The sequence below is a fragment of the Exophiala xenobiotica genome, assembly GCF_000835505.1.
Source record: "Exophiala xenobiotica strain CBS 118157 unplaced genomic scaffold supercont1.1, whole genome shotgun sequence".
In the NCBI taxonomy this organism is placed as follows: Eukaryota; Fungi; Ascomycota; class Eurotiomycetes; order Chaetothyriales; family Herpotrichiellaceae; genus Exophiala; species Exophiala xenobiotica.
The window spans coordinates 3,158,251-3,180,860 of NW_013562494.1; the positions used below are offsets into that span (position 1 = coordinate 3,158,251).

General features: G+C 52.8%; 9 protein-coding genes across 9 annotated transcripts; 3 read left to right on the forward strand and 6 right to left on the reverse strand.

Annotated features, from left to right (window-relative positions):
• Positions 1 to 1,003: 1,003 nt before the first annotated feature.
• PV05_01230 (uncharacterized protein) lies at positions 1,004 to 2,619 on the forward strand (the record flags this gene model as incomplete). The annotated part of the gene is made up of 2 exons (XM_013466198.1): positions 1,004 to 1,050; positions 1,137 to 2,619. The coding sequence occupies 2 exons, from the start codon at positions 1,004 to 1,006 to the stop codon at positions 2,617 to 2,619; spliced, it is 1,530 nt and encodes a 509-aa protein (XP_013321652.1).
• A 908-nt stretch (positions 2,620 to 3,527) lies between these two features.
• PV05_01231 (uncharacterized protein) lies at positions 3,528 to 3,992 on the forward strand (the record flags this gene model as incomplete). Its single annotated transcript, XM_013466199.1, has 2 exons — positions 3,528 to 3,687; positions 3,739 to 3,992. 2 exons carry the CDS (start codon positions 3,528 to 3,530, stop codon positions 3,990 to 3,992), a joined length of 414 nt encoding a protein of 137 aa, XP_013321653.1.
• A 2,397-nt stretch (positions 3,993 to 6,389) lies between these two features.
• On the reverse strand, positions 6,390 to 8,033 carry PV05_01232 (uncharacterized protein). Its single transcript, XM_013466200.1, has 3 exons — positions 7,994 to 8,033; positions 7,385 to 7,856; positions 6,390 to 7,301 (listed from the first exon to the last, which is right to left on the reverse strand). Exons 2-3 carry the CDS (start codon positions 7,845 to 7,847, stop codon positions 6,400 to 6,402), a joined length of 1,365 nt encoding a protein of 454 aa, XP_013321654.1. The 5' UTR covers positions 7,848 to 7,856; positions 7,994 to 8,033; the 3' UTR covers positions 6,390 to 6,399.
• Positions 8,034 to 8,605: 572 nt separating this feature from the next.
• On the reverse strand, positions 8,606 to 9,550 carry PV05_01233 (uncharacterized protein; the record flags this gene model as incomplete). Its single annotated transcript, XM_013466201.1, has 1 exon — positions 8,606 to 9,550. One exon carries the CDS (start codon positions 9,548 to 9,550, stop codon positions 8,606 to 8,608), a length of 945 nt encoding a protein of 314 aa, XP_013321655.1.
• A 718-nt stretch (positions 9,551 to 10,268) lies between these two features.
• On the reverse strand, positions 10,269 to 11,681 carry PV05_01234 (uncharacterized protein; the record flags this gene model as incomplete). The annotated part of the gene is made up of 1 exon (XM_013466202.1): positions 10,269 to 11,681. One exon carries the CDS (start codon positions 11,679 to 11,681, stop codon positions 10,269 to 10,271), a length of 1,413 nt encoding a protein of 470 aa, XP_013321656.1.
• An 856-nt stretch (positions 11,682 to 12,537) lies between these two features.
• On the forward strand, positions 12,538 to 13,356 carry PV05_01235 (uncharacterized protein; the record flags this gene model as incomplete). Its single annotated transcript, XM_013466203.1, has 1 exon — positions 12,538 to 13,356. The coding sequence occupies one exon, from the start codon at positions 12,538 to 12,540 to the stop codon at positions 13,354 to 13,356; it is 819 nt and encodes a 272-aa protein (XP_013321657.1).
• A 972-nt stretch (positions 13,357 to 14,328) lies between these two features.
• Positions 14,329 to 16,757, reverse strand: PV05_01236 (uncharacterized protein; the record flags this gene model as incomplete). The annotated part of the gene is made up of 3 exons (XM_013466204.1): positions 14,329 to 15,486; positions 15,538 to 16,534; positions 16,582 to 16,757. The coding sequence occupies 3 exons, from the start codon at positions 16,755 to 16,757 to the stop codon at positions 14,329 to 14,331; spliced, it is 2,331 nt and encodes a 776-aa protein (XP_013321658.1).
• A 611-nt stretch (positions 16,758 to 17,368) lies between these two features.
• PV05_01237 (asparagine-tRNA ligase) lies at positions 17,369 to 19,192 on the reverse strand (the record flags this gene model as incomplete). Its single annotated transcript, XM_013466205.1, has 3 exons — positions 17,369 to 18,619; positions 18,671 to 18,788; positions 18,843 to 19,192. The coding sequence occupies 3 exons, from the start codon at positions 19,190 to 19,192 to the stop codon at positions 17,369 to 17,371; spliced, it is 1,719 nt and encodes a 572-aa protein (XP_013321659.1).
• Positions 19,193 to 19,548: 356 nt separating this feature from the next.
• On the reverse strand, positions 19,549 to 21,884 carry PV05_01238 (uncharacterized protein). Its single transcript, XM_013466206.1, has one exon. The coding sequence runs from the start codon at positions 21,397 to 21,399 to the stop codon at positions 19,963 to 19,965; it is 1,437 nt and encodes a 478-aa protein (XP_013321660.1). The 5' UTR covers positions 21,400 to 21,884; the 3' UTR covers positions 19,549 to 19,962.
• Between the last annotated feature and the right edge of the window lie 726 nt (positions 21,885 to 22,610).

A 22,610-nucleotide genomic window follows, 5' to 3' on the forward strand; every position in this document is an offset into this window, starting at 1 on the left:
GTTGATCCGAAAGAAAGCCCAACAGGTGAGAAGAACATGTGGTAGACGAAGAAAGTGCCCCAGGTTCTACGAGAGTCTTAAGACTTCAATGTATCGTATCGTGTGCTTTTCAGCTTCGTCACTCCATCTTGTCAATAGGACCCATTCATTCATTCATTTATTTTCTCGACAATAGACAGCGAGTAGCTATTTTATTCCCGTTCGGCCTCGATCTCTCATCACCAAATTTCGATCAGCTCACGGCGCGGATCGATCGAATCTTTTGAGAAATTAATTCACCGACGTCTTCCATTCGACGCTCTCCTTGTTGATCTAGCAACAAAAATATACCATCATTGGCATATTTCTTGGTACTGGCACCCCATTTATCGAGGTACCAGTGACTTGAAGAGAGTTGATGTCTTAAGCCTGTCATAACCCCAGGATTTCCAACGGCGTTCCATTCATCAAAACAACCCCCCTTCTCCATCTGTGTGGTCAGCCTTAAAGGGCAAAGGCGAAGGCAAAAGCAACTGGAGCGTAGGGCAGAGACCCGGCAAACTCAGCCAGAGCCCCCAGCCAAAGCCTGGGGCAACAGCCAGAGCCCTAAATCAGCGCCGGGTGATTTCTTGGCTGCCTGACAGGCTCGCCGGGACTTGTTTCTGGCGGCCACCGAATTTGCCATTGTTGCCGAGGGGAGCACCTCACGCACCTGCAGGCTGCATCAGAGCCCAAGCTTAAAGCTCGGCCACCATCCAGGATCATCCAGCACCCAGCGTCCCGTGTGTCCAGCGTCCCTCTCAGGCTCATCACCCCCCCGGCTCGCATCGTCTCGCCGTTGCCCGCTAAAACTAAACCTCATCCCGATTCCTCCCCCAACTAAAACCGGCACCACTGCATCCCAAGACGCGTTGCGTTCCCACTCTGGTCCAAACATCTGCACACCCTTACTTTATATTTCACCTGCATTCCTTCACCATATCCGCAATTAACTTTGCTGCCGCACCTCATTCACAACGCGACCATGCCACCCGTCGTGTATCCTTATACCGTCACTAACAGCTACAAAGGGTATGTCGTGCCAAACATTCTGCAGCCCTCTCAAGCTACTGTCCACCCCTGTCAGCCTCACATTCGCTAATCTTCTCTCGTGTCAGGGGCCTCTTCATGCGAACATACAGCCGCAACGTGCGGCGCGCTTGGGATGGTGAAGACTATCGACCGCCAAAACGCCAACGCCTCGAAGATGCTTGGAACGCGCACTCTTTCACTTCCGGCGGCTACAATGAGAACGCGACGACCAAGCCTGTCGACCTCGAAGACAGCCTCGAACGTGCCATTCGCGAGACCAGCGTCGCCGCTCTCTCCTCTTCCCCTTCCCGCAAGAACAGCACAGTCTTCTCTGCAGAATTGCAGGAGGATGACCTAGGCTCCAGCACCATCACCCCACCATCCTCTCCTCCACCGGTGCTACAACTCACGCCACCTCGGATCAAAGCCTACAAACCCAACTTCTCGGCAATTGACAAGTCTAAGAAGGAAAAGAAGGACCTCAAAAACGCGAAAAGGAAACGCGATGCACAATCACTTGGGCTGAGTGCCGAAACTACGCGTCATGACTCGGAGCCTCTGTCCGAGATATTCAACTCCACTACACGTGCGCAAAGCTCGCAACCAACACATCGAGACGCGTCTGGAGGTCAAGAACAAGACCGGACGCCAGTTGCGCGACCGGCTTCCAGGCCATCCTTACCAAAACAAAACTTGGTCCAAACGGTGCTGGACCTGGGCCAGCCATCGGGCCCTACAATATGCCCACAATGTCAGATGTCCTACATGCCGACCTCGTGTGAGGATAATCAGCTACACCACATGTTCCATCATCGAGACAGCTCTGGTATCGAACTTGGAAAACCGTTCCTCAAGTCGGCTATGAGATGGTGCTACCAGGTGGCGCATATCCCTGGGAGCGTGGTCGTAGTAGACAGGAAGCTCTCTTTGCCCGCACGGAGGGTTGTTGAGAAAGTCCTCTCCATCGTCAACAAGGAACTCGGAAGTGTGGATATTACGGCGGAAGATCTGTGGAGTCAACGTGCTCTGGAAGGGGAGAAGGATGACAACACCAAGAAATGCGATCGCTACAAGGCCTTCTTGCACATCATCGAAGACAAATGTGTGGGAGTCTGTCTCGCTGAGCGGATCAACAAAGCCCACCGAGTTCTTCCGAATGAAAGCGCCGCGGGCGAGATGATGCCTCTGAACGACCATTTCAAATCCACTGGCCCTGTGACGCCGGCTGCTACAGAGTTCAATGGAGAAGAAGCGGATCAGGTCCATTCAAAACCTCAAATTCCAACCCCAATCGCAAGTCCAACGTGTTCGGGACCTTCATCTAGCATCAGCATCTCGGAGGAGACGTATCCGGCTGTGGTGGGTGTCAGTCGGATCTGGACGAGCCACGCGTTCCGGCACAAAGGCATAGCGAGCAATCTACTGGAATGCGTCATGAACCAGTTCATTTACGGGATGGAGATTGAGCCGCATCAAGTAGCTTTCAGCCAGCCGACGGAGAGCGGCGCGGCTTTAGCACGAGCATGGTTCGGTGAGGATGATGGCTGGTCGGTTTATCGAGAGGAGTGAGTGGAATGTTCTTCATGGGAATGTGTACTCAAAAAGGCGGGACGGGACGGCGGAACTACAGGCAACGGAGCTTCAAATAGGGCAATGGGATATTCATGGATTGTACGTTTATGGACTTGTTGGACTATAGAGATCACAGGATATACGGATACTCAAACAATTCGATGAGATTGCAAAGACAGCCGGGCAGACAAGGCACATCAGCACACAGTGACTTCTTACCCTGGCCGACCAAAAGACCTGCAGGGTGTACCAAAAGGCTTCAGGACCTCGGGCAACCGAACATGGATCGCACTTTCCATTCTTGTGTCCGATAATCATCTGTTCTTTCTTCGAGTCTGACAAAGTGCCATGTCGCACTTTGGCGCGAGCTCTTACTTGGAGGTAAATGGCACGCCACTCCTCGTCTTGACCTGGGGACGGCCGTCGCAAGAGCGCACCTGCTCCAATCATTGGCCTCATTCGTTGCTTCACCGAACTTCTTTCATTTACGATCCATTGGCTGGTGTGCAGCATCACCCATGTCGGCTTTGTGGTGGCGAGTCCCGGATTCGCTACGTCTCATGCACGTCGCTGCCGCTTGGGCACTTATCAGCCTGACCGATCGAAAGTCCCCTCGAGGTGTGCCCAGAAACATTGGACACCCTGACAGCCCTTTGCGTTTCATTCAAGTATGGAGCTGGGGTCGAGCAGGCTGTGCTCGTGAAGCGAGAAGCATCTGCATGTACTTCTTAGGCACACAACTCGACTCGCCAACAGAACAACTCAGACCCGCTGCGGTGAAATTTGAGGCAGAGCTCCTCATCCCCATATCTGTCTTGGGATCTTGTCCCCTCGTATCAGCCTCATCAGACCTCCAAACCCTCACAAGCCCACCAATATAGTCGAAATCACAAATGGGATCCGGCATGGCTGACGTCGACAACACCCGAGTCATTCGCAATGACTATAATCACTACAAGCCTTTAGACAAGTCAAAGAAGGAGATCCGGCTATTGCGCATCCTTCCATCAGAATCAGCAAAGGACGAGCTGGTGTGTTGTCTGGTCCGCGCAGATCTTGACGATTGTCCGCCCTACCAAGCTCTATCTTACACGTGAGGCTCACTGCACGACACAGTCGGCATCAAGCTGATCTTCCGAGAAACATTCTATGTCAATCCATCTTACCCTGACAATGGCTGCCAAGAGCACGAGGTAGATATGAAAATGTTCGAGGGCCATGAGCAGACTGTGGTCCACAATTTCCAGATCACGACCAATTTACACGCTGGTCTCCGCAGTTTTCGGTTGAACAACGAGACGGATATCCTCATTTGGGCTGATATGCTCTGTATGAACCAGTCTACCTCAGCGAGAGGTCGCACCAAGTAAGGTTCATGGATTAGGTCTTCTCTAGAGCTACAAGGGTCATTGCCTGGCTAGGTGGGGATGCCGAAAGTCCATCGGATATACTTTCTGGACAACTGGACGCCCTCATCACTTTGCACAAAATGTCTAAAGTTGGCAAATTCAATCCAGTCGAGAAAGTCCCCAGCAAACGAGAACTAATAGTCTTCACCAAATTCCTGCGAGATCCTGTATGCTCCCGCGGATTGCATGCAATCTGCTCGCAAGCCAAATCGATGCATCCAGAGGCAGCTAATCGCCAGTCTAACATTAACGTCGTCGATCTCTACATCACCTTTGCCTGTTCTTTAAAGTCGCTCCTCCGTTTCGACGAACAGCACGGACAATCTTTGGCAGCTGTGAAGTTGCAATTCTTGGTCTGTCTTAGCAGCCTTCTGGATCAAGATACATACGCGTGGCAGTTTCTTTCGTTCGCTTGATCGCGGGCGCAATTACGCACGACATTCATTCAGTCTGGGACGATTTTGTGGAATTGCTGCTTCGTGGTGAGGTCAAATTTACCCGCCTGGACCGCGTTAGATCATTGTTTGTTATTCCATGGTTTCGCCGCATCTGGGTAATCCAAGAAGTCACTCTCAACCCCAATGTCTACGCACGCCATTGCAATATCACCGCTGCGCGGGAAGTTGTGGAGATGTGCGCAATTAACCTGACATCATACGTGCTAAATTGGGCAAGTATTAAAGAGGCAATCCGTGGTAACACTGCTCCATTGGCAATGGAGCGAAAGGACCTGCCACCGAGAACCTCTCACTACTGGTCTCGTCGAAAATATTCCAGTGCGAGTATCTACGAGCTATTCACCAATGTGCATTTTTTTGAAGCCACAGTACCAAGGGATAAGTTATACGCCATCTACCACTTGGGAGCAGATCTCCCGAATCTCGAGTTTTTGCCGGACTATGGACAGTCACTACAAGCTACATATGCCTCTTTCACGCGACAGGTCATCAAAGCCACAGGGAGCTTGCAGATACTGTCGTTTGCCTGCCGACAGCCAGTGCCCAAGACGTGGACTTGGGTCCCAGAATACCATCAAATATGCTCGCTGTCAAGTTGGGCTCATTCGGAGTCATTAGACTTGAACTCTGAGAATTTGTGGTCTCAGGCTCATCTGTACAAGTCGATTTATGCGCCCGCAGGAGAACCCATCGTCTTGAGGGGCGTGCACTTTTCCACTGTGTCCTGCATAGTACAACTTCAGAAGCCGTTCTCCTTTCCAGCCATCTGGAAATCACTCCTGCAAGCGCATGAAGGAACCTGCTGGAAACCGACTCGTACTCACACGGACGCTGACTCTGAGAGCACCCCGCTTTTGGTGACTGATTTCCTAGCTATCTTGCTCAAGGACACTTGCAGGTGGTATGCGACGATAAAGCTTATGAAGCCATACTACTCTCGACGTATGCTGCGGATTGGATCGTACAAGAGCCGGATCTCCACTCCTTGATAACTTCACCAACGAATCGGTCAATCCTCAGACGACTGGCGGAAAATGCCCAACATGAAATGGTGAAAACGCTGGCGAGAGAACATCTTACCGTTGACACAGAGTCGGTCGGACGTTTTTTTCTGACACAGAACGGTCGCGTCGGGCTATGCCCTTCCTGGGCACAAGTTGATGATCTGGTGGTCTTCTTAGATGGGGGTCCTGTGCCATTCCTACTACGACCGATCAACAAACCAGCAAGCAGCGAGAGCCGTACCGTGGGAGCTAAACGAGGCCAGGAATTTCAATTACTGGGAACTTGCTACCTAGCTGGTGCGATGCCTGGTGATGTCTCCAAAAGTCCACGCTGGAGCAATATAGATCCCCTTTATGAGGATCCTATGGATTACGATCCCGGCTTCACATCTCCTGGTGGCAGAAAAGGATACTCGAAGGGCTTCTATCGAAAGAGGCCGTTTGTAATCGTATGACGATGTTGCGTCCAGAGTATACCTGCTAGACAAGGGATACGAGGCTCGCTCTGGCCTTCTTGGGTGATGGCCACGCCGCATTGCTCTAAAGCTTCAGAACTGGATAGCACCCAGGATGCGGTGATCTGAGATCGAGGTTCCATGTGTTGTCCTGGGGTAGACAAGAGCTTTGGATGGGACAGCAGTACAAATCGGGGAGACATTAGTCCGAGTCCCTTGTTGGGCAGGAGATGCCTAGATATTTGGGCTCACAAGGCGTCTTGGAGCCGAATCCTGTACCGCCTTTCTGGAAGAACATCTCCTAGATGTCGTCGGGGTGGGATGGTCAGCGGACATGGTGTCGTGCCCGGCTGCAAGTACAGCTCTCATGCCGCGATCTACCATGCCACTGCAGGATGCCTCCCTTTTACCCCGACTTTCCGACGTAGATACAAGACTAGGCATATCTATCTTACTTCCGATCAGGAATCACTTCCCAAGCCTTCTCAAAGCCCGGTCCACGCATCCACTTATCCAGCACGCTCGGATGATCCTCCGTCGAATCGAGCACCATGTTCGCTATCTTCAACCACATCTCGTCCCCCTTGACGGGAAATTTCGACGCCGTCGTCTCACTGCTCTCATACGGCGCGCAGACAGTACGCCCATGGCGCAACGCGCGGATCATCTTGAGGACATGTCCATCGCAGGGGATCTTCTTTGCACGGTCGATAACGTCCGGCCAATTCATACCCTCGCTCCCTCGGCGTGGAGCGTAGTTCGTGATCTCTTCCGTCAAAAGCTTCGGACATCCTTGAGTCACATACATGACGATGTCCATGCGGACTTTGGACTCGAGAAGACGGATTTTGGACCGGATATTGAGCCATGGTAACTCCCCAAAGACAGACAGAAAGATGCTGCAGTTCACGGCGTGCATGAGGAAGAAATCGAACTTGACAGCTTTCTTCGGGTTCTGGCAAGCCGAGGCCATCCAGGCGATCACGTTGATCATCTCGGCGAGACGAAGCTTCAGCGTTTCCTCTGATGAGCTCCGATCGAGGTTGTATTGGGAGGCGAGGTCGAATAGGGCTTGTGGTGCTATGGCGAAGAAGTTGCCGTCGCGCTCGAAACTGCCTGGTGCGAAGCATTCGGCATCTTTGATCGCGGGAGTAGAGCGAGCGGTGTGGAAGAGGTCCATTAGACGCTGGCCGTCTGTCCATGATGGCTTGCCTTTGGCCAGCAGTTCAGTGCGAAGAAGGAAAGAGCATGCTTCGTGGCGGTGGATGGCTGCTTGGGCGAGTGCTTCGGCTACGATGGCGGGTTGAGAGAACTCGACGCCGAAGCCTAGATGGATGATAGGGTGGATTGCTCCTGAATTTACGATCAGTTTTGTCAGGATATACACAAAGACCGAAATCTCGATGATGATGTGGGTTTGGGGGGGCTTTTTGCACCTTCGAACATCCTCCCAAGAAGATCATCTGCGCGTGGTGTTTCGGCGAACAGGTATTCGCCCAGAACGTCTTGCCAGCCCTTCTGAGTGATTTCGTCCTGGAAGAATTGCAGCCATGCAGCATAGTACTGGTGGTGACCTAGCGAGTCTGTGAAGTTGTCCTGAGTGATGGTGTGCTGCCGACATTCATCGCCGGCTTCAATGGGTCGCTGATAGTCCTTGTTGCGTTCGAATGCCTCTTTGATTTGCTCCGGTGAAGCGCCCAGTGCTAGATCGGTCAAGAGGTAATGGACTTGGTGGTTGTGGAGGCCACCTGCACGTTGTGAATCCCATAAGATGTGCCATTTGTCGTGGTTGTGCTGTAGGAAGTGGTTGGTCACGTCTACCGAACTGGCCGGGACGTCGTCGACATGGGTGACGCCGGGATTCTCAGCTGTCAGAGTGATCGTTGTCGATGAAGACATATCGTGTCGCTGGATTTGATTTTGGTCATTTACAAGTTACCTGGCAGTTAATGCAAACTCGACTCGACTCGATAAGTACTGTTCGCTTGCTTCGCTTTGCTCTGCGCGCGTATGGAGGGACTGGAGAAATATACAATACTACATACCTTATGTTACTTAGTCTAGGGGGCAGTCAGGTGCGACAGGGCTCATCATCTTTCCCTGTTACGACGGCATGGTCTCGTGTGTCGTCGCATTCTTGGCTTCCCTTATGTCGAGTACGGACTGGTCGTGGAATGGGAGGCCTAATATGAAGTATTGCTTTGCTCGTACATTAGCGAGCCTGGCGCTCGGAATCCGAATAGGTAGAGAAGCCGAGTTCTCGGGACGGCACAGAGGGTTTCTAGAGGGGTCGGTCGAATCTCACCATGTCGAACCGAGTTCGTAGAACCAATACTTGGTAGCACCCAAGGGTCTTCGAGTCCGGGTGTTGCTTCAGCCACTCCTACACGTCTTTCCGTGCTATACCCTCATCTGGTCATTGACTGACTCGTTGAAGTCGTGCGGACTCAGAGATGAACATGAAGCTCGATCCACTTGCGTCTTGTGGAGTGTAAGACACATCTCTTCATTGAGGAAGGTAAGATCATTCAAAACAGCTCCCCCGGTTCGACCTTGTCCAGAAAACAGTGTCACGGCTATAATCGAAAGAAGAGTGTAGAATTGGTTGATATGAGAGGAGAACGTTTAGAAAACTGTATTGACTATACCACCGCCATCTACTTCATGTACTTCTCAAACCACTCAAGCATTTGGTCCGGATGCTTTTGGAAGTAAAGGTAGCCATCCCACCTTCTCGTCGTCCCCTCGATCCAGAACAACTTCTTCTCATTCGTCGGAATGTTGTCAAAAATGGTCTGCACATCGGTCGGCTTGGTCATCAGATCGTCCTTGACTTGATACAGGAACGTCGGCACATGCACACTCTTCGCCGGTTCGCGGGGACCCAACTCAAACAGACCGAAACTCGTCTGAAGCCTGACCAAGCGATCCAGCTCGGCCATCTTTTCCATCGGGATGCCCTCGCGTTCAAAGTTGCGCTCCATGACGGTCTGGGGAGAAATGGGCTGTGGACCGACCATGCAGCGGACATTGCCATCCTCGAAGAACTGGGGGAACTTGTGCATGGCCCAGAAAGACGAGGTACAGCCCAAGCAGCGACTGAAGAGGCCGATGATCATGTCCTTCGTGTCCGGCCTGCTGCGGGCATAGACGAGCGATCCCACCACGTCTCGAGCCTCAAACCGTCCGGCGCTGACAGCTCCGGAATTTGCGGGACCGCTGTGGCCAAAGTTCCGCAGGTCGTAGGCTAGGACGTTGTAGCCGGCATCGTGGAGGATTTTGAAGTCAGGAACAAAGTTCACTTCGATCGTGTTTCCCGTGGCGCCGAAGATGGATTTCCAGGGTTCCAGGTGCGAAGGGTGTCCCGCTCGTGAGAAGGTCATTGGATGATTGGCAATGATGAGCTTGTTCGAGCCGGGGCAGGGAATGAACCAGCCTTCGAGCGGGACGCCATCGTAGGAAGGGAAGAAGACGTCTTCGTATTCGAGGCCGACTTCAGATGGGTCATGGAGGATGGGTGAGCGAGGCATGTGCCGCATCCCTTTGGCATAGCACTCGAGGATCTCTTGAATCTCGGCTTCGCTTTTCGGTGAGGATCCCATTGTTCAACCTATTCGGTTGGCTACCTTTTGAGGTCGAACGAGAAGAATATCTTTCGAGAAAGGTGATAGATATTGCTGGAACTCGACGCCCGGATTGTAACATCAGATACCTTGCGTTTGGCAATCGACACTTTACCTGGTCTTTAAGTAGGTTTGGTACCTCAGGATGAGCCCGGCGTCGTAATGCTGATTTGGCCCGTTCATAGCTGCCCTGTTCGTCCCCCTGTTCCGTGCTTTATCGGGTTTTATGGGGTGATTAATTCCGGGACATTCGCTCGTATCAGCCGAGAAATAGGTATAGCGGACACGTGAGCGGAGTAAGCAGATGGAAGTGCAGTTCGGTGCAGCCGGACCGAATAGCCATAGTCCTTCGAGTGGTCGAGAGTCTTGGAGGCGAAAACTGGGTTACGGCAGGCCTGGGCGTATCCGATCCGGTCGCCTTTTGTTGCGACATAATGCGGATGCCCATAGCGGAGTATTAGTCCAGCGGCTCAGCGCTTTGCCAAATCCAAGTAGGCCTTTCTGTGTCAGCCACAAAATGTAGGAGTAGGCCATTGAAAGCAAAGGCTCGAAATTCGTGGCCATCAGTAAAGGAACTAAGCAACACAAAGCCAGATAATTGCTGATGTGACAAGTTGAGCTTCTGCTGGTGGCCCTGCCTTGCCTGTCCACTTCGAGGTCCTGGTAGTAGAGGTAATAGTCTACGCAAGCGTCATGTTCAACCGGTTGCCATCCTCTGCTCGAAGATCGATGGCTGTCCGCCGGGCGTGTTCGTACCAATACCACCTGCAGGGTCACCTGTGCCGACATTCATATCTCCAAACAACGTCCTCGGATCGACCTTTGCATACTCCGGGCTGGACAGCACGGCCAATGGCCATCTCAGCGCCCATTGCCACTTCTCCGGTAGAGACCTTTGAATGCCCAGGATTTCCTTCTCCGCTCGGCCCTTGAACCACCAGTAACTGTCAACATACCTGACAAAGACCATGTAGTGCGCCAGAATGACCATTGCCCTCGGCCTCTTCTGCGCAAGGAGTCTGACAAACGATTTCGGCACCAGCGGCCCAAACGCCACGACGCGCATGCACAAGTAGTGCTCTGGTTCGCCGGCACGAGCAGCGTTATATATGCTTCCAATGACAGCGAGTGCGCTGCGATATGCCTCGTAGGTGGTCGGCTCTGTTTCCGCCTGGTTCGCAAACGGGTGCTCTGAATCTTCAAAGTCGAGGACACGGGCGAAAGGCATCACATTGTTAGGGTCGAAGAGCAGGCTTTTGTCGCGGAAATTGGGCTCGCGTGAGGCGCGGAGGTACAACATCATCGCGCCTTCTGGCAGGAAAGGGATCGCAGCTTGGAAAACGGTTTGTATCGCACCGGCTAATGTCAGCCACTGGATTGGAGGGAAGTACTCATTCTCGTCGGATGTGGGAGTGTCGGAAAGAAGGCAGGTTGACATTATGGATAGCAGTATGGACGTTAGGCCAACGGCGTCTGAATTTGAAGGGCCCAGAGATGAAAGTGCGTCACGCTCCTCGGATATTGCAAGGTTGAGGTATGCTCTGTGCAGCTGGGAAAAGTCAACATGGCGGAATGCTTTTGGGATTTGCACAGTCCGGCTTTCCGGGAGTTGCTGCACTTCGCACGTCCACAGGTAGAGCGCTGTGATGGCGAGGATGGCGTTGAGGAGATATTGGTGGTCAAAGGCAGCTTCCATCGCATGCCAGACATAGAGTTCTTTCAGATGCGGCGTCTGCGCGGACGGAAATGCCGGGCTGACAGAGGACTTGAAGCGGTGGATAAGGTACAGCTCGATCTGGTGGCGGAGCGATTCTGGGATCACGCTGTCCAAGTCATCGGAGTAGGGAGTGTCCAGCCCACTAGGCGGGCTGATGGTGGCTCCATGCTCACCAGTGCTGCCTGAGATGCTGGGGGCAGGATCGCGGTGCGGTGGAGAGCTTTTGGGTCGTCGAGGCACGGAGGCTGCTATGGCAGTATCGACGTACTCGCAAGGAACACCGTGGCGGCCACACGCTGCACAAGAAGGTCGTTCTTCTGTGCATTTGACTTTGCGTTCCTTGCAACGACGACATCCAGCGCGGGACTTTCGATGAGCCAATCGTGGCGGCATCAAGATTTAGATTTCGGTTTCCTATGATGTGACATGCATAGAGAACTGGAGAGACCGACGTCGAAACCGAGACCGAGTTTTAGTGATCTGCCGACAGGGATGATGGGGCCCTTGTGGCGCGTCTCACAGCTTGATTGACCACTCGGAGCGAGGATATCGACGTCAAGAGAATATACTGCGTAGTACTCGTAACAGTGAGATCGCTTTCGGATACAGCTGTCCGTCGAGTTCGTGTCCAAGGTCACCACCACTCTCGCTATCGCTGTAGCTTCCTAATTTGTTTGCTCAGGACGCGTTCAAGGAGTGTGTCATGCGAGCATGGTAGAAGAGCTCTGGCCAGCTTCCATGAGAGAATGGGAGGCCTGACGAGGCAGTGTCCAACCTCGAGTGTTTCATTGTGCGTGCTTGTGCTAATTGGTCCGACTCTCCCTTGCACGCACTCTTTCTTCAAGGTCAGCTCGGTCTCGCATATGGCACACACATCACATACAAGCCACTTTGCCAGTGATAGAAACGTCACCACACAGCCGCATCAATGCCCTTACGGTCCAAGTCGAGTGTCGATAGGCAGGCCCTAAAACACCTGGACGTGATTGCTGCGACCGAGACCGAAAGCGACCCAATCTCCTCATGCCTTGCAGTGATGATCGAGACTAAGATGGGGTTCATGAGGTCTGAGGCTGTCCGGAGCGAAAGGAAGCCCGGAATATATAACGATAGAAGGACCCAACAAGCACAAAAGGAATGCCTGGTAAGTTCAACAATCATCTCTCCGTATCCTCTCTCTTGATCTCCTCTTCGAGACCAAAGAATATCATCTGGCCCTCCCGCTTTTTTGCATACTCCCCTTGAAAACATGGCCCTAGACAATACCACAAGCCTCTCGGCCGCTGAATTGGCCATATACCTCATCCTCATCCCCTTGACTGTCTGGCTATTCTTCAAGCACGGCCGGCAAGCGTCCCTGGCCTACATCTACCTTTCCATTTTCGAGACTCTACGCATCGTCGCCGCGGGCCTGCAAATCCACGCCCATAGCCAGCACACGACCTCAAAGACCGGCGCCATCATCGATTCTGTCGGCCTCAGCCCTCTACTCCTTGCCTTCTCCGGCTTTCTCTACGAGCTCGGCAGTTACTATTCTCCACCCGGCCGCAGCAACCGCTTCATCGTGCTCGAAGAAATCCTCGTCCATCTTGGCGCCTACACGGGCATAGCACTTGCCGCTGTCGGCGCGTCGAATCTCACAAAAAGCAACCCTAGTCAATCGGACATCGACCAGGCACACACTCTGCAAGAGACTGGCGTTGTGTTGTTGCTATTGACCTGGGTCGCCCTGGTGTACATGTGCTTCCAGCTCTGTCGCATTCTCGGGCACCCCGGTGTCATTGCTATCCTACTGCCCATTGCCTGCATCTTTGTAGGCGTCCGATCAGTATACAGCGTGGTGTACGCTTTTGATCACTCGCCGTCTGTCAACCCCATCACTGGCGGCTTTGCCATCAAGTTGGTCTTGGTCTTTCTGGTCCAGCTCATCGCTGTGTTGGCGTTGCTTGCGGTCGGCTTCTTGACAAGGGACGTCGCCGCTGAATATGGTACGAGGCGCAGGGGAACATATGCGAGGCCGGAAGATCTAGAAGGGGGTACTGCCATTCCGCTTCGTTCTCCCAAGTAAGGCACGCCAAAAAGGGCTGGGGGTTATCGGCAAGGGAATGCGCTCGTGCAGCACAAGAGACCTAGTCGACAGTGTTAGGGAGGCCTCTGGGTGAAGCACACAGAGGCAGTGCTGGGAGCGGTCCATCAGGATGTTAAATGGGACCAAGCTTGCTTGGTAAATACTCAGGAATTCTATGCTTGCTTCCGAGCAGAAGGCAGTGCAACAAGCAAGTCATCACCCCTCCGGGTCAGCAAAATGAAAGACAAGAATACCAAGAATACTATCAAGTTGCAGCGCGTCTGAAGCATCGCAAATAAAACTGTCCTTCAAAAATCCAGGTCTGAGTCCCACCATGGACTTGATCCCATACCCGACCATTTGCACCTTCTTCCCTAGCCAGCCACATCAATCATATCCCAACTCCGTCAAAGGGCCCGTTCATGGCCTGAAATTCGAAATTCAAAATTCAAACCTCCACACCCATAATAATACTCATTCCCATTACCTCCCTAGGAGGGACAATTAAAGCCAGCCCCATAATCCGCCATGGCCGGATACCCAGCATACAACAGCCTCGCCGAATCGAACGTCGCATTCCCCCTCGTCGCACAGGTCAAACTGCTGTACCGAAAGCAATTATTACTACCGCCCTGACTCGTCGGCCCATTGCGGAACGTCAAGCCGACGCAACTATTCGCGACCAGGACATTCGCGTACTGGCACCAACCCACACAGTCTTCGAAACTGAACGTGAGCAACGGCTGCCCCACCGAGCCGGTGAATTGCGTCTGGCACTCGACCTCGAAATTCGCCGTGTTGCCGGAGTTCGTGTAGGCGTAGCAGTAGGGCGAGGAGCCCGGGCACGAACTCGCGGTCGGCGCGGCGGGACAGGAGAGCGGAGAAGTACTCGTCTTTGATGTACTCGTAGTCGTGCCTGTGCCTGCCCCAGTCGTCTGCGTCGATACCGACGCCGTGGACATCGGAGAGACGCTAGTGGCAGTAGTACTGGTAGTTGCGTACACGGGGTCCGAGATAGCAGGGTAGCCTGGGTACAAGAGTCGAGCCGAAATCAATGCCTGAACCGGATGTTGTGCTGGAGACGCCAGACATAAGGATACAGTTCGGGCTGCTTCCGGCCAGGGAGCCCAAGAAATTCACGCCGACGCAGCCGTACGGTATGGCAACGTTGTACAGCGTGCAGTAGCTGATACAAGTCTTGAGGGAGGAGGCGGTGGTCGAGTTCCCGTTCAAGATGTTGCCCTGGAGGGCTGTGGAGCATTCGACTTCGTAGCAGGAGCCATCGCCGTTCACATTCAACGCCTGATGGCTGTAAGTCGGGCAGAGGGCTGTCGTGGTGGGGCTGGCGGAGCAATACGATGGTGTTGTCGTGGTAGACAACGGAAGTGTAGTGGTCGAGGTGGGAATCCCTGTCGTCAGCGAGGACGACGATATAGTGGAAAGGACGGTCGTGACGGCGAACGTGCTCGATCTCGACGTCGTTGGACTGCTAGATGCAGGCCTTGGTGTTGATTGCAGCACGGTGGTAGTGCTCGTCGCGACTGGCGATGTGGTAGATGGTGTCTGAGGGCTAGCCACATAGCTGGACGACGGCCTGGAGCTAGAGAGGCTGCTAGATTGCTGTTGACCAGTGCTTGTTGCAGTACTAGATGGTTGTTGAGCGGATCCGGGCGACGTGGTGGACGACAAAGCGGTTCCTGCTGACGTGGGGGAGCTCGTGCCAGGGCTCGGGGATGTGTTGCGACCAGTGGTGGATGAGGCGACGCCTGGACTGCTTTGGGCTGCGCTGGTAGCGAGCGAGGAAGTATGTTGCTGGCTAGATGTACCTGGGCTGGTAAGACTGATTGTGTTGGGAATTGCTGAAGTAGTACTCGACACAGGAGGAGGCTCGATGCTGATGGAAGAAATTGGACTGGGGCTGGACATCAGCGCAGTTGTCGTGGTCTCAGGTGGCGGTGTAGTCGAGAATGCCTCAGTGCCAGAAGTAGAGCTCGAAATGCTGGTGTCCGCGAATACGACCTCGGGAGAGTACGGTTGATTTACCAGGACAGCAGCTTGGGAGAATTCATCGGCACCCTTGTACACTTCACTGATGTTGTATTTGAGGGAACATGGGTTAGCTTGTGCGAGCTAGACCAGACGTCAGCGTAGATACTTTTGCCTCGACAGCGCAGCACTTACGATATCAAAGGCAACAGCGACACAGGGACCTTCGGACGATGGGATGTAAGAATTGCACTGATCAATGCACTCGGCAATGTTGGATGCAGCAACTCTCTCAAGGTCATATCCGGATAGATCGGTGTCGCAGAGAATCAAGTAATCATCGTTCACAGTGCCGTCGTATGGCGAACGATCATAGCAATTTGGAGTTCCGGTAGTAGTTGGAGCAGGATATCCTGGAGTGGTTGAAGACATCGGCGCTGAAGAGGGTCTGTTTGATGAGGGCGATGATGATGAAGCAGGCGATAGTGTTGACCCCATGTTGGTTGTCTGAATCACTCGAGAAGTCGCCGCGCCCGAGCTCACTACCGGGCTTGTCGTGAAACTCCCGTAGCTTGGTGAACTCGGCGAAAACAGAGAACTTGACATATGGCCGACGTCAGACGATAACTGACTCGGTTCTGTCGTATGGCTTAGAAATGAGACAGTTGTTGTAGGGATCACTAAGATCGTCGACGTTATGGTGTTGGTGAAAACACCTGATCCTGTGGTCATGCTAGATTGCGAAGCAGTCGTGGTTGAAGATGTGCTGGGCAAACTACTGACAGGGATCGCACCAAGCACGACTTCAATACAGCCCGCTGGCGCTTCTCCGCCAAAGGCCACTTCAAGAATCGAGCCGAAGATGCAGAAGATTGCCTCACCACCAATAAACGCACGGTTCCTCCAAACCAAGATTTTGGCAGAGGCCGTTTCATCTCGCTGTCCTAGAGTGTCGTTGCTGACAAGGGAGAAGACAGTAGAAATCGGTCCAACGGTAGGGGAGACTCCGAATGTCGCTGATGTCTCATTTCCATCAGTCGAGATATATCCTCCAGCGCCCATAAGCTGGCCTGTCGGGTTGATTATGAAGTCAACAGCCAGCGTTGAATCATTTGTGAGTGTGCCATCGGCGGCCACATATTGAGGTTGACCACCTGAACTCTTCAAGATCGCAAGTACAATTGGGTTAGAACTATCTACAGTCAGATCTGGTTGCGGAATGGAAAGGGGAGAACTTACCTGGGGGTCGAAGATGTAATGCTGGTTGTGGTCGCATTTCTGATCAGCGATGTTGTCGAGCTCGTGTAGGTAGCCGGACAATAGCTGACAGCTATTGAAACTGTGGTGCCGTACCCGAATACTGCTGACACCAGGTACGCTGCGAGAGCGACACCAGCAAGACGTCTCCGACCCATCTCGTGTTCCTTACTTTCATTGATCAAAGCCTACCTTTGCAGGAAATGGATCGTGAAGATGAGTACATTGTAAAAAATAATGCGAGGCGAAGTGGTCCGTGTGGGACTTCCGACGCGACTGGAATGATAATACGAAAGATTGCGGAATGCTGGGGGACGAAGGGCGAAAATTTTGTGGTATGCCAGCCGCCAACTCTGGCTACCCATCTGGGAAGAAGCGTCGAGAAAGCGGCCAAGGATACGATTCTGGCTCTCAGGGTGAATTGGCAGCTGATGGTCCTGGGGATACATCTCTTCAAACATGTAAAAACTCAAGATCTTCGGGGCTCGACAGTAAACAGCGGGCAATGTGCACGAGTCTGTCCGCAGCTTGTCTCCCCGAAGCTCAGATGGAATGAAATTGTACCAACCGGGTTAGAGTGACACATCGACCAACTTCTTCTTATCGTGGGTGTCCAAGGCTGGATAAAAGTCGTGCGCAATAAGAGTAAAGGTCAAGAAGAGGCATGTTATATGTTGTATTCGTACAATTCTGACTGCTGCGGTGGTCGTGATCGGACAGAGCAAGGCGTCAGAAAACAAAGTCGACTCTCTTGGGTGTAATATGTCGTTCAACAATCCGCTCGCCCCCAAGTCCGCGGAAATCCAACCACGTCCCTGACGTTCGTCACGCCGGTCAAATAGGCTAGCAGTCGATCAAACCCCAGACCATAGCCACCATGCGGACTGCTGCCAAAACGTCTGAGATCCGCATACCACTTCATACTTCCAAGACTTTCACCAGTTTGGAGGAAAGGGTAGCCGTTGCCATTGAGTTCCTCAGTTCTCTTGAGGAGTCCCTTCTCGCGCATGTTCTGGATGAGATTCTCGAGACGGTGCTCTCTGAGGCTTCCCCCGACAACTTCACAGTAGCCGAACGGCAGCAGGAGGTCAAAGCAAGCAACTGTTTCCTGGCTTGCAGACGGAACAGCGTCCCCAAGTGCTGATGACTGGCCAGGATGAGATGACTGAAAGGACGAAGGCAGCATGTAGAAAGGCTTGATAGCCTTCGGATATCGGACCACGAACGCGGGTTTTCCCTCGGTCAGATTCTCGACTATCCAACGTTCATGCTCGAGTTGCAGACCTTGATCCCATTGCGGTTGCTTGGTAAAGAGCCTCCCGCCACCCGACGCGTAGGCCTTGCTTAGGGCGTCGATTGCCGATGTATAATCGACTTTGTGCCATGGCCCAGTCAATCTGTTCCACCTGTCTTCCAGATCAACAAAATCGACGTCGTCAGGACGATGCTTATGGTCCTCGTAGTACTGCAGTAGTTCTTTGCCGGTGCGATGCTTTCGAAGTGCTTCAGTCACATCCACAACAAGAGCTCTCACTTTTGCCATGAGGTCGTCGAAACTGATGTCGCGATGTTCAGCTTCGAGCATGTAAAATTCCGCCAGATGTCGTGGAGTATCACTTTCCTCGGCACGAAAGGTAGGTGAGAAAGCAAAGACATCTCCCAGCTGCGCCGAGTAAGCTTCCAGGTGCAACTGGGAAGAGACAGTCAAGTATTTCGGATCCCGAAAGTACAATCTTTCTGGCTCTCGGACGGTACTCAAAGGAGTGAACCTAGGAACTTGTTCTTTGCTCCGAGGAGTTATCGTGAAGACTTCTCCAGCGCCTTCGCAATCTGAAGACGTGATGAGGGGTGGATGGACCTGATAAACTGGGCTCGAGCCATTGTGGAAATGTGAAGAGACGGCGGCAGTGAGATGGCTACGGACTCGAACCAAGAGCGACTGGAAACCAGTCCGCATACGAAGATGGGGAACACTTCGCAGGAAGTCAGCAGTCATAGACTGCTTCTGTATCGGATTCTCCTATGTCACAGTGAGCCATAAGCCAGCCCAGGGAGTGCGTGCTGTTCTTACCAGAGGATTGCTCTCTCCTATCGTCTCTATCTCTTGCACTAGTAGTTCGTGACTCTGGCCTGCGCCTTGCGACGCTACCCATCTCCCAATCAAGGACACATACGCTCCGTTGGTAATGCTAAAGCTCACAATCAGCCATTGACCCATGCTCTTCAGGCTTCTCTGCACTTACTCTTTGGCCATGTTTGGATGGGGAAACACAGCTTGTACACTGCCCAATGTAGATCCATCTGCGACTCGTGCGAACGATACTTTTTTCTGTTTCCGCACGCTGCGGACCAAGCCCCTAATTTTGACCACTGCATTGCTTTGTTCGGACTCATACTCTTTCCTATTATCTTCGAGGGTCGCATGATGCAGCGAGACGGGTGCAGGAGACACTCCTGCTTTGCTTGTCTGCTCGTAAAGACAGCGGGTGTGACGGAGGCTAGGTGAGGCTCGTGCCAATATTTCAGAGCTGGACTTCCGCGAGATTGTCAGAGCCCGCGAGAGCCATGGCGACTTCGAAGCTCGCCATAGCATGCCGCTCCGAGTTTCTAAGGGCGGTAGCTGCAATCAACTCAATGCGCGTCAAAGAAGGTGTTTAAGTAGCACGCGCAGTAGTACTCGAAAGCGGAATTACAGAAATTATTCCTCCGGCAAATAGCCGTCAGCCTCGTCGATCCAGCCTTGCGAAGCGTCTACAAGTCCTTGAGACGGAGCAGGTCACACCAAAAATCCCCGTTAAAGCCATCTTACGACATGCCATCAACGTGTTGCCGTGACGGCCACTGGGTCCTTGTTGATTACTTGATGATATCATGCTGCGCAGCAATATCGTTATTTGTGACGAAGATTAAGCAGAAACAAGCAAAGGATGGAAGAAAGAGCCAGGAAACTGGAGAGACAGTAGCTTCGTTCGACAAAGAGGATCCATAGATGTGACTTTCAAACCTCATTGACAACACATATCTCAAAGACCATCTAACATGCGATCAAGCACAGCGAGACAAGTCTCTACTCAAACTCAGAAAGGATCGTTCGATCCTAAGTAACGACAACAGACTCAACCACATAATCGACTCATCACAAGCGAGTGAGCTCACGTACGATATGAAAGCTCATACACAACAGAAACTCCAGCATCATGCTCCTGTGCCCATTTCAGCTCCATTTGACCATGCCCATGGATGTGCAGCCAAATAAGCTTGCTCGTAAACAAACCCAGAAACGCCGTGGCTGATGCAGATATTCGTGAAAGTTGCTCCAGTCGACCATGCGCCTACAAGCAGACTTGCCTCCATCACCCAGCGTTACACTCTTGCAAAAACCCGATCGAGCTTGCTCAAAGCTCTCTTGTCTTCACGGAAACCCAGTTTTTCACTTGGGATATCTTGGGGCGGTGCGCCATTCTTTGTCCCACCAGGGCTTGTGCTGCCCTGTCTGTCGGCCTCGGCCTCATTTTGAGGCGTTTCAACAGGTGGAGGCGGCAAAGTAGAGATATTGTGTACCAAGGCATTGATTGTAGGAGCCTGGCTAGCATTGATTGTAGGAGCCTGGCTAGCATTGACTGTAGGAGCCTGGCCAGTATTGATAGCTGCAGGTGCAGACGATCGGGGCTCTGACTGCGGTGCCTCTGGGTTTTGCGAAGTGCCGCTTGTTTGAGGTTCAGCGACGTCGACCGAACCCGTCAGTCGAGGATCAATCTGCAATCTCTCGCTCTCCTGAGGAGCTGGGGGAAGTGGTGGTTGAGCAGGGCTAAGCTGGGGTGGCTGGGGTACCGGCGGAGGCGGCAATGACTGGCTAGTGCTGTACGGCACCGGCGGAGCTTGAGCCGTGGGAGTCGGTGCTGAAGGTGGAGGTACTGACTCGGAGGTTCGTAGAGGGCGTTGATCATAGGCAGATGGCGGCGCGTGATTGAGATGAAAGGCATGTGGCGAGTAGTGACCAGGAGGAGGATAAGGGATAGGTGGCAGTCCATGGGCAAGAGCTCCATACGGCTGTAGAGCGTAGTGTGCAGGAGGAGTGTGCATCGGACTAATGGGATAGAGGTAAGCGCCGTGCGGCAAATAACCCGGTGGTAGATAAGGATGTGGGCTCCCTTGGCTCGGTCTGTGGTAGCCAGGAGCGCTAGGACTGACCACATAGCTAGGTACTCCTACCATGGGTGACCTCGTCACGGCTGGCACCGAAGACTGATCGTTGATGGTTGATTCCGGATAAAGCCCCTTTGCAGGTTGAATGTGAGCTAGAGCAGGATCGGTGCTAGGCTGCCGTAATACTTGTGCTGTCGGATGTGATCGAGAGTAGTAGCTGATGAGGTGTAAATGTTGACCTTGTGAAGTCGTGATGCTGAAAGACTGTTTCATCAGGCCATCTGGTTTATAGCGATAGCCATCAGGGCCCTCTTCGCCCTCCCCGTTCTGTAAAGGGTCGTCGGCAACACTGTCAGGAGTTTTCGTTCCTTTGTTCGCAGGTGCCACAAAAGAGTTGCCTCCTCGTTTCCCTTCCATTTCGCGATATGTCAGAAAGCTGCCGGAAACGCGGCTGGCACTCCAACTCTTCCCGTCGGTCCATCTTCTCATGCCAGCCTCTCTCTCATCCCAGACGAATACTGAACCTGATCGGATATTCTGCCTCTCCTTTTCAGATAATCTGCGCTGAACACGAGGTAGAATACCGAGTCTGCAAGCTTCGAATAGGATGATGGCGTCCGTGGGTGTGCGGACGTGACCGTTGTATGTCTCCATTGTGCACTTTACTCGAACAGCGAGTGTCGGGGGTCTTGATATGCCGCACCTGCTGCGACGTAACAAGTGAACCGCGTAAAAAGATCAAAAGCTATGGCGATCTGAGTAGGCGGGTAGGACGCCTCCGCTCGCTGCGACGTCTAAATCGTGACTGTACTGGGCGGCCTTCGTTACTCAGACAGGTGACTTTGGTCGCGTGTTGGTTTTGTTCGATTTCCACCTGCGATATTTCCTTTGGAAAGATATCCCACTTGCAATGGGCATGGGATCTGCTTGTATCGCGGCCAGGAATTCAGATGGTTCTTTAGGCGGACAGATGTGCTTCTCGGAGAATTCACTGTGAGTGACTTCGGAGGGTCGTGGGTGGTTAACATCAGCCAGAAATTCAGGCAGGTTCAGGAGGGAGTCCGGATGGGCCGCAGTAATAGCACATCCCTGAGCAAGAAGAGAAAGAAAATCAAAGGTCCAAATGTGTGTGAAGAAAGGGAAGGCGCAGGTTTAGTGAGGGAATCAAGGGCCGCCGCAATCGACAGGGCACTTGGAACGAGTTGATGTGGTGGAGCCCGTCAAGCAGCATGGTTCCCACACCAAGCTTGGGCTTATGCTTAAATCAAAGCCGCCGCGCCCGCTTAAAAGCCCGTGCGTTCTCGGCTTGGGCCTGGGCGCCCACTCGTCCAAATTCATTCGTGCCATTTGTGCCAGGTGCTACGTCTTCCCGATGATCACCAATAGAGAATGCAACGGGTGGGTGTTTCGAACACCACAACGGGACGTCTCCAGCGATCTTACTCGTAGTCGAACAGTACCTAGGTGTCTCTGAGAAGAATCTCCCCGAGGCCGAAAGTGCTAGACACCGCGTCATTCTATCTTCTTAGAAATGGCCACAAGAGACGCGTATCACCTGGACGTCTCTTATGGCGGTCCAGTCCGTACACACAGGGAAATTGAACAAGCTTCCTAGGGGTTTCTCAGATCTTGGAATCCTTGGCGTTCTTGGAAAGCTTCTTGGTCTTCTTGGACTGCGTGCTCGGCATCTCACGGAGACCCAATGATTTTGCGGTCCAGCGGGTGAGCAAGTCTTGACCCAAGAAGAGACAAGAAATGCTAGCAAGGAACCCATCATTGGTGTTATCAATGAAAAAGCTAGCTCATGGAGGAATGGCCTTGGTCTTCGTTCTTAGCCTTAATTTAACACCCTCCCAAGGCTTGGC

Coding starts and splice junctions, on each gene's coding strand:
- PV05_01232 (XM_013466200.1), bottom strand. CDS start 7,847: ATGTCTTCATCGACAACGATCACTCTGACAGCTGAGAATCCCGGCGTC. Junction 7,302..7,384: donor TCTTGGGAGGATGTTCGAAG/GTGCAAAAAGCC, acceptor TCGTAAATTCAG/GAGCAATCCACCCTATCATC.
- PV05_01238 (XM_013466206.1), bottom strand. CDS start 21,399: ATGGAGACATACAACGGTCACGTCCGCACACCCACGGACGCCATCATC.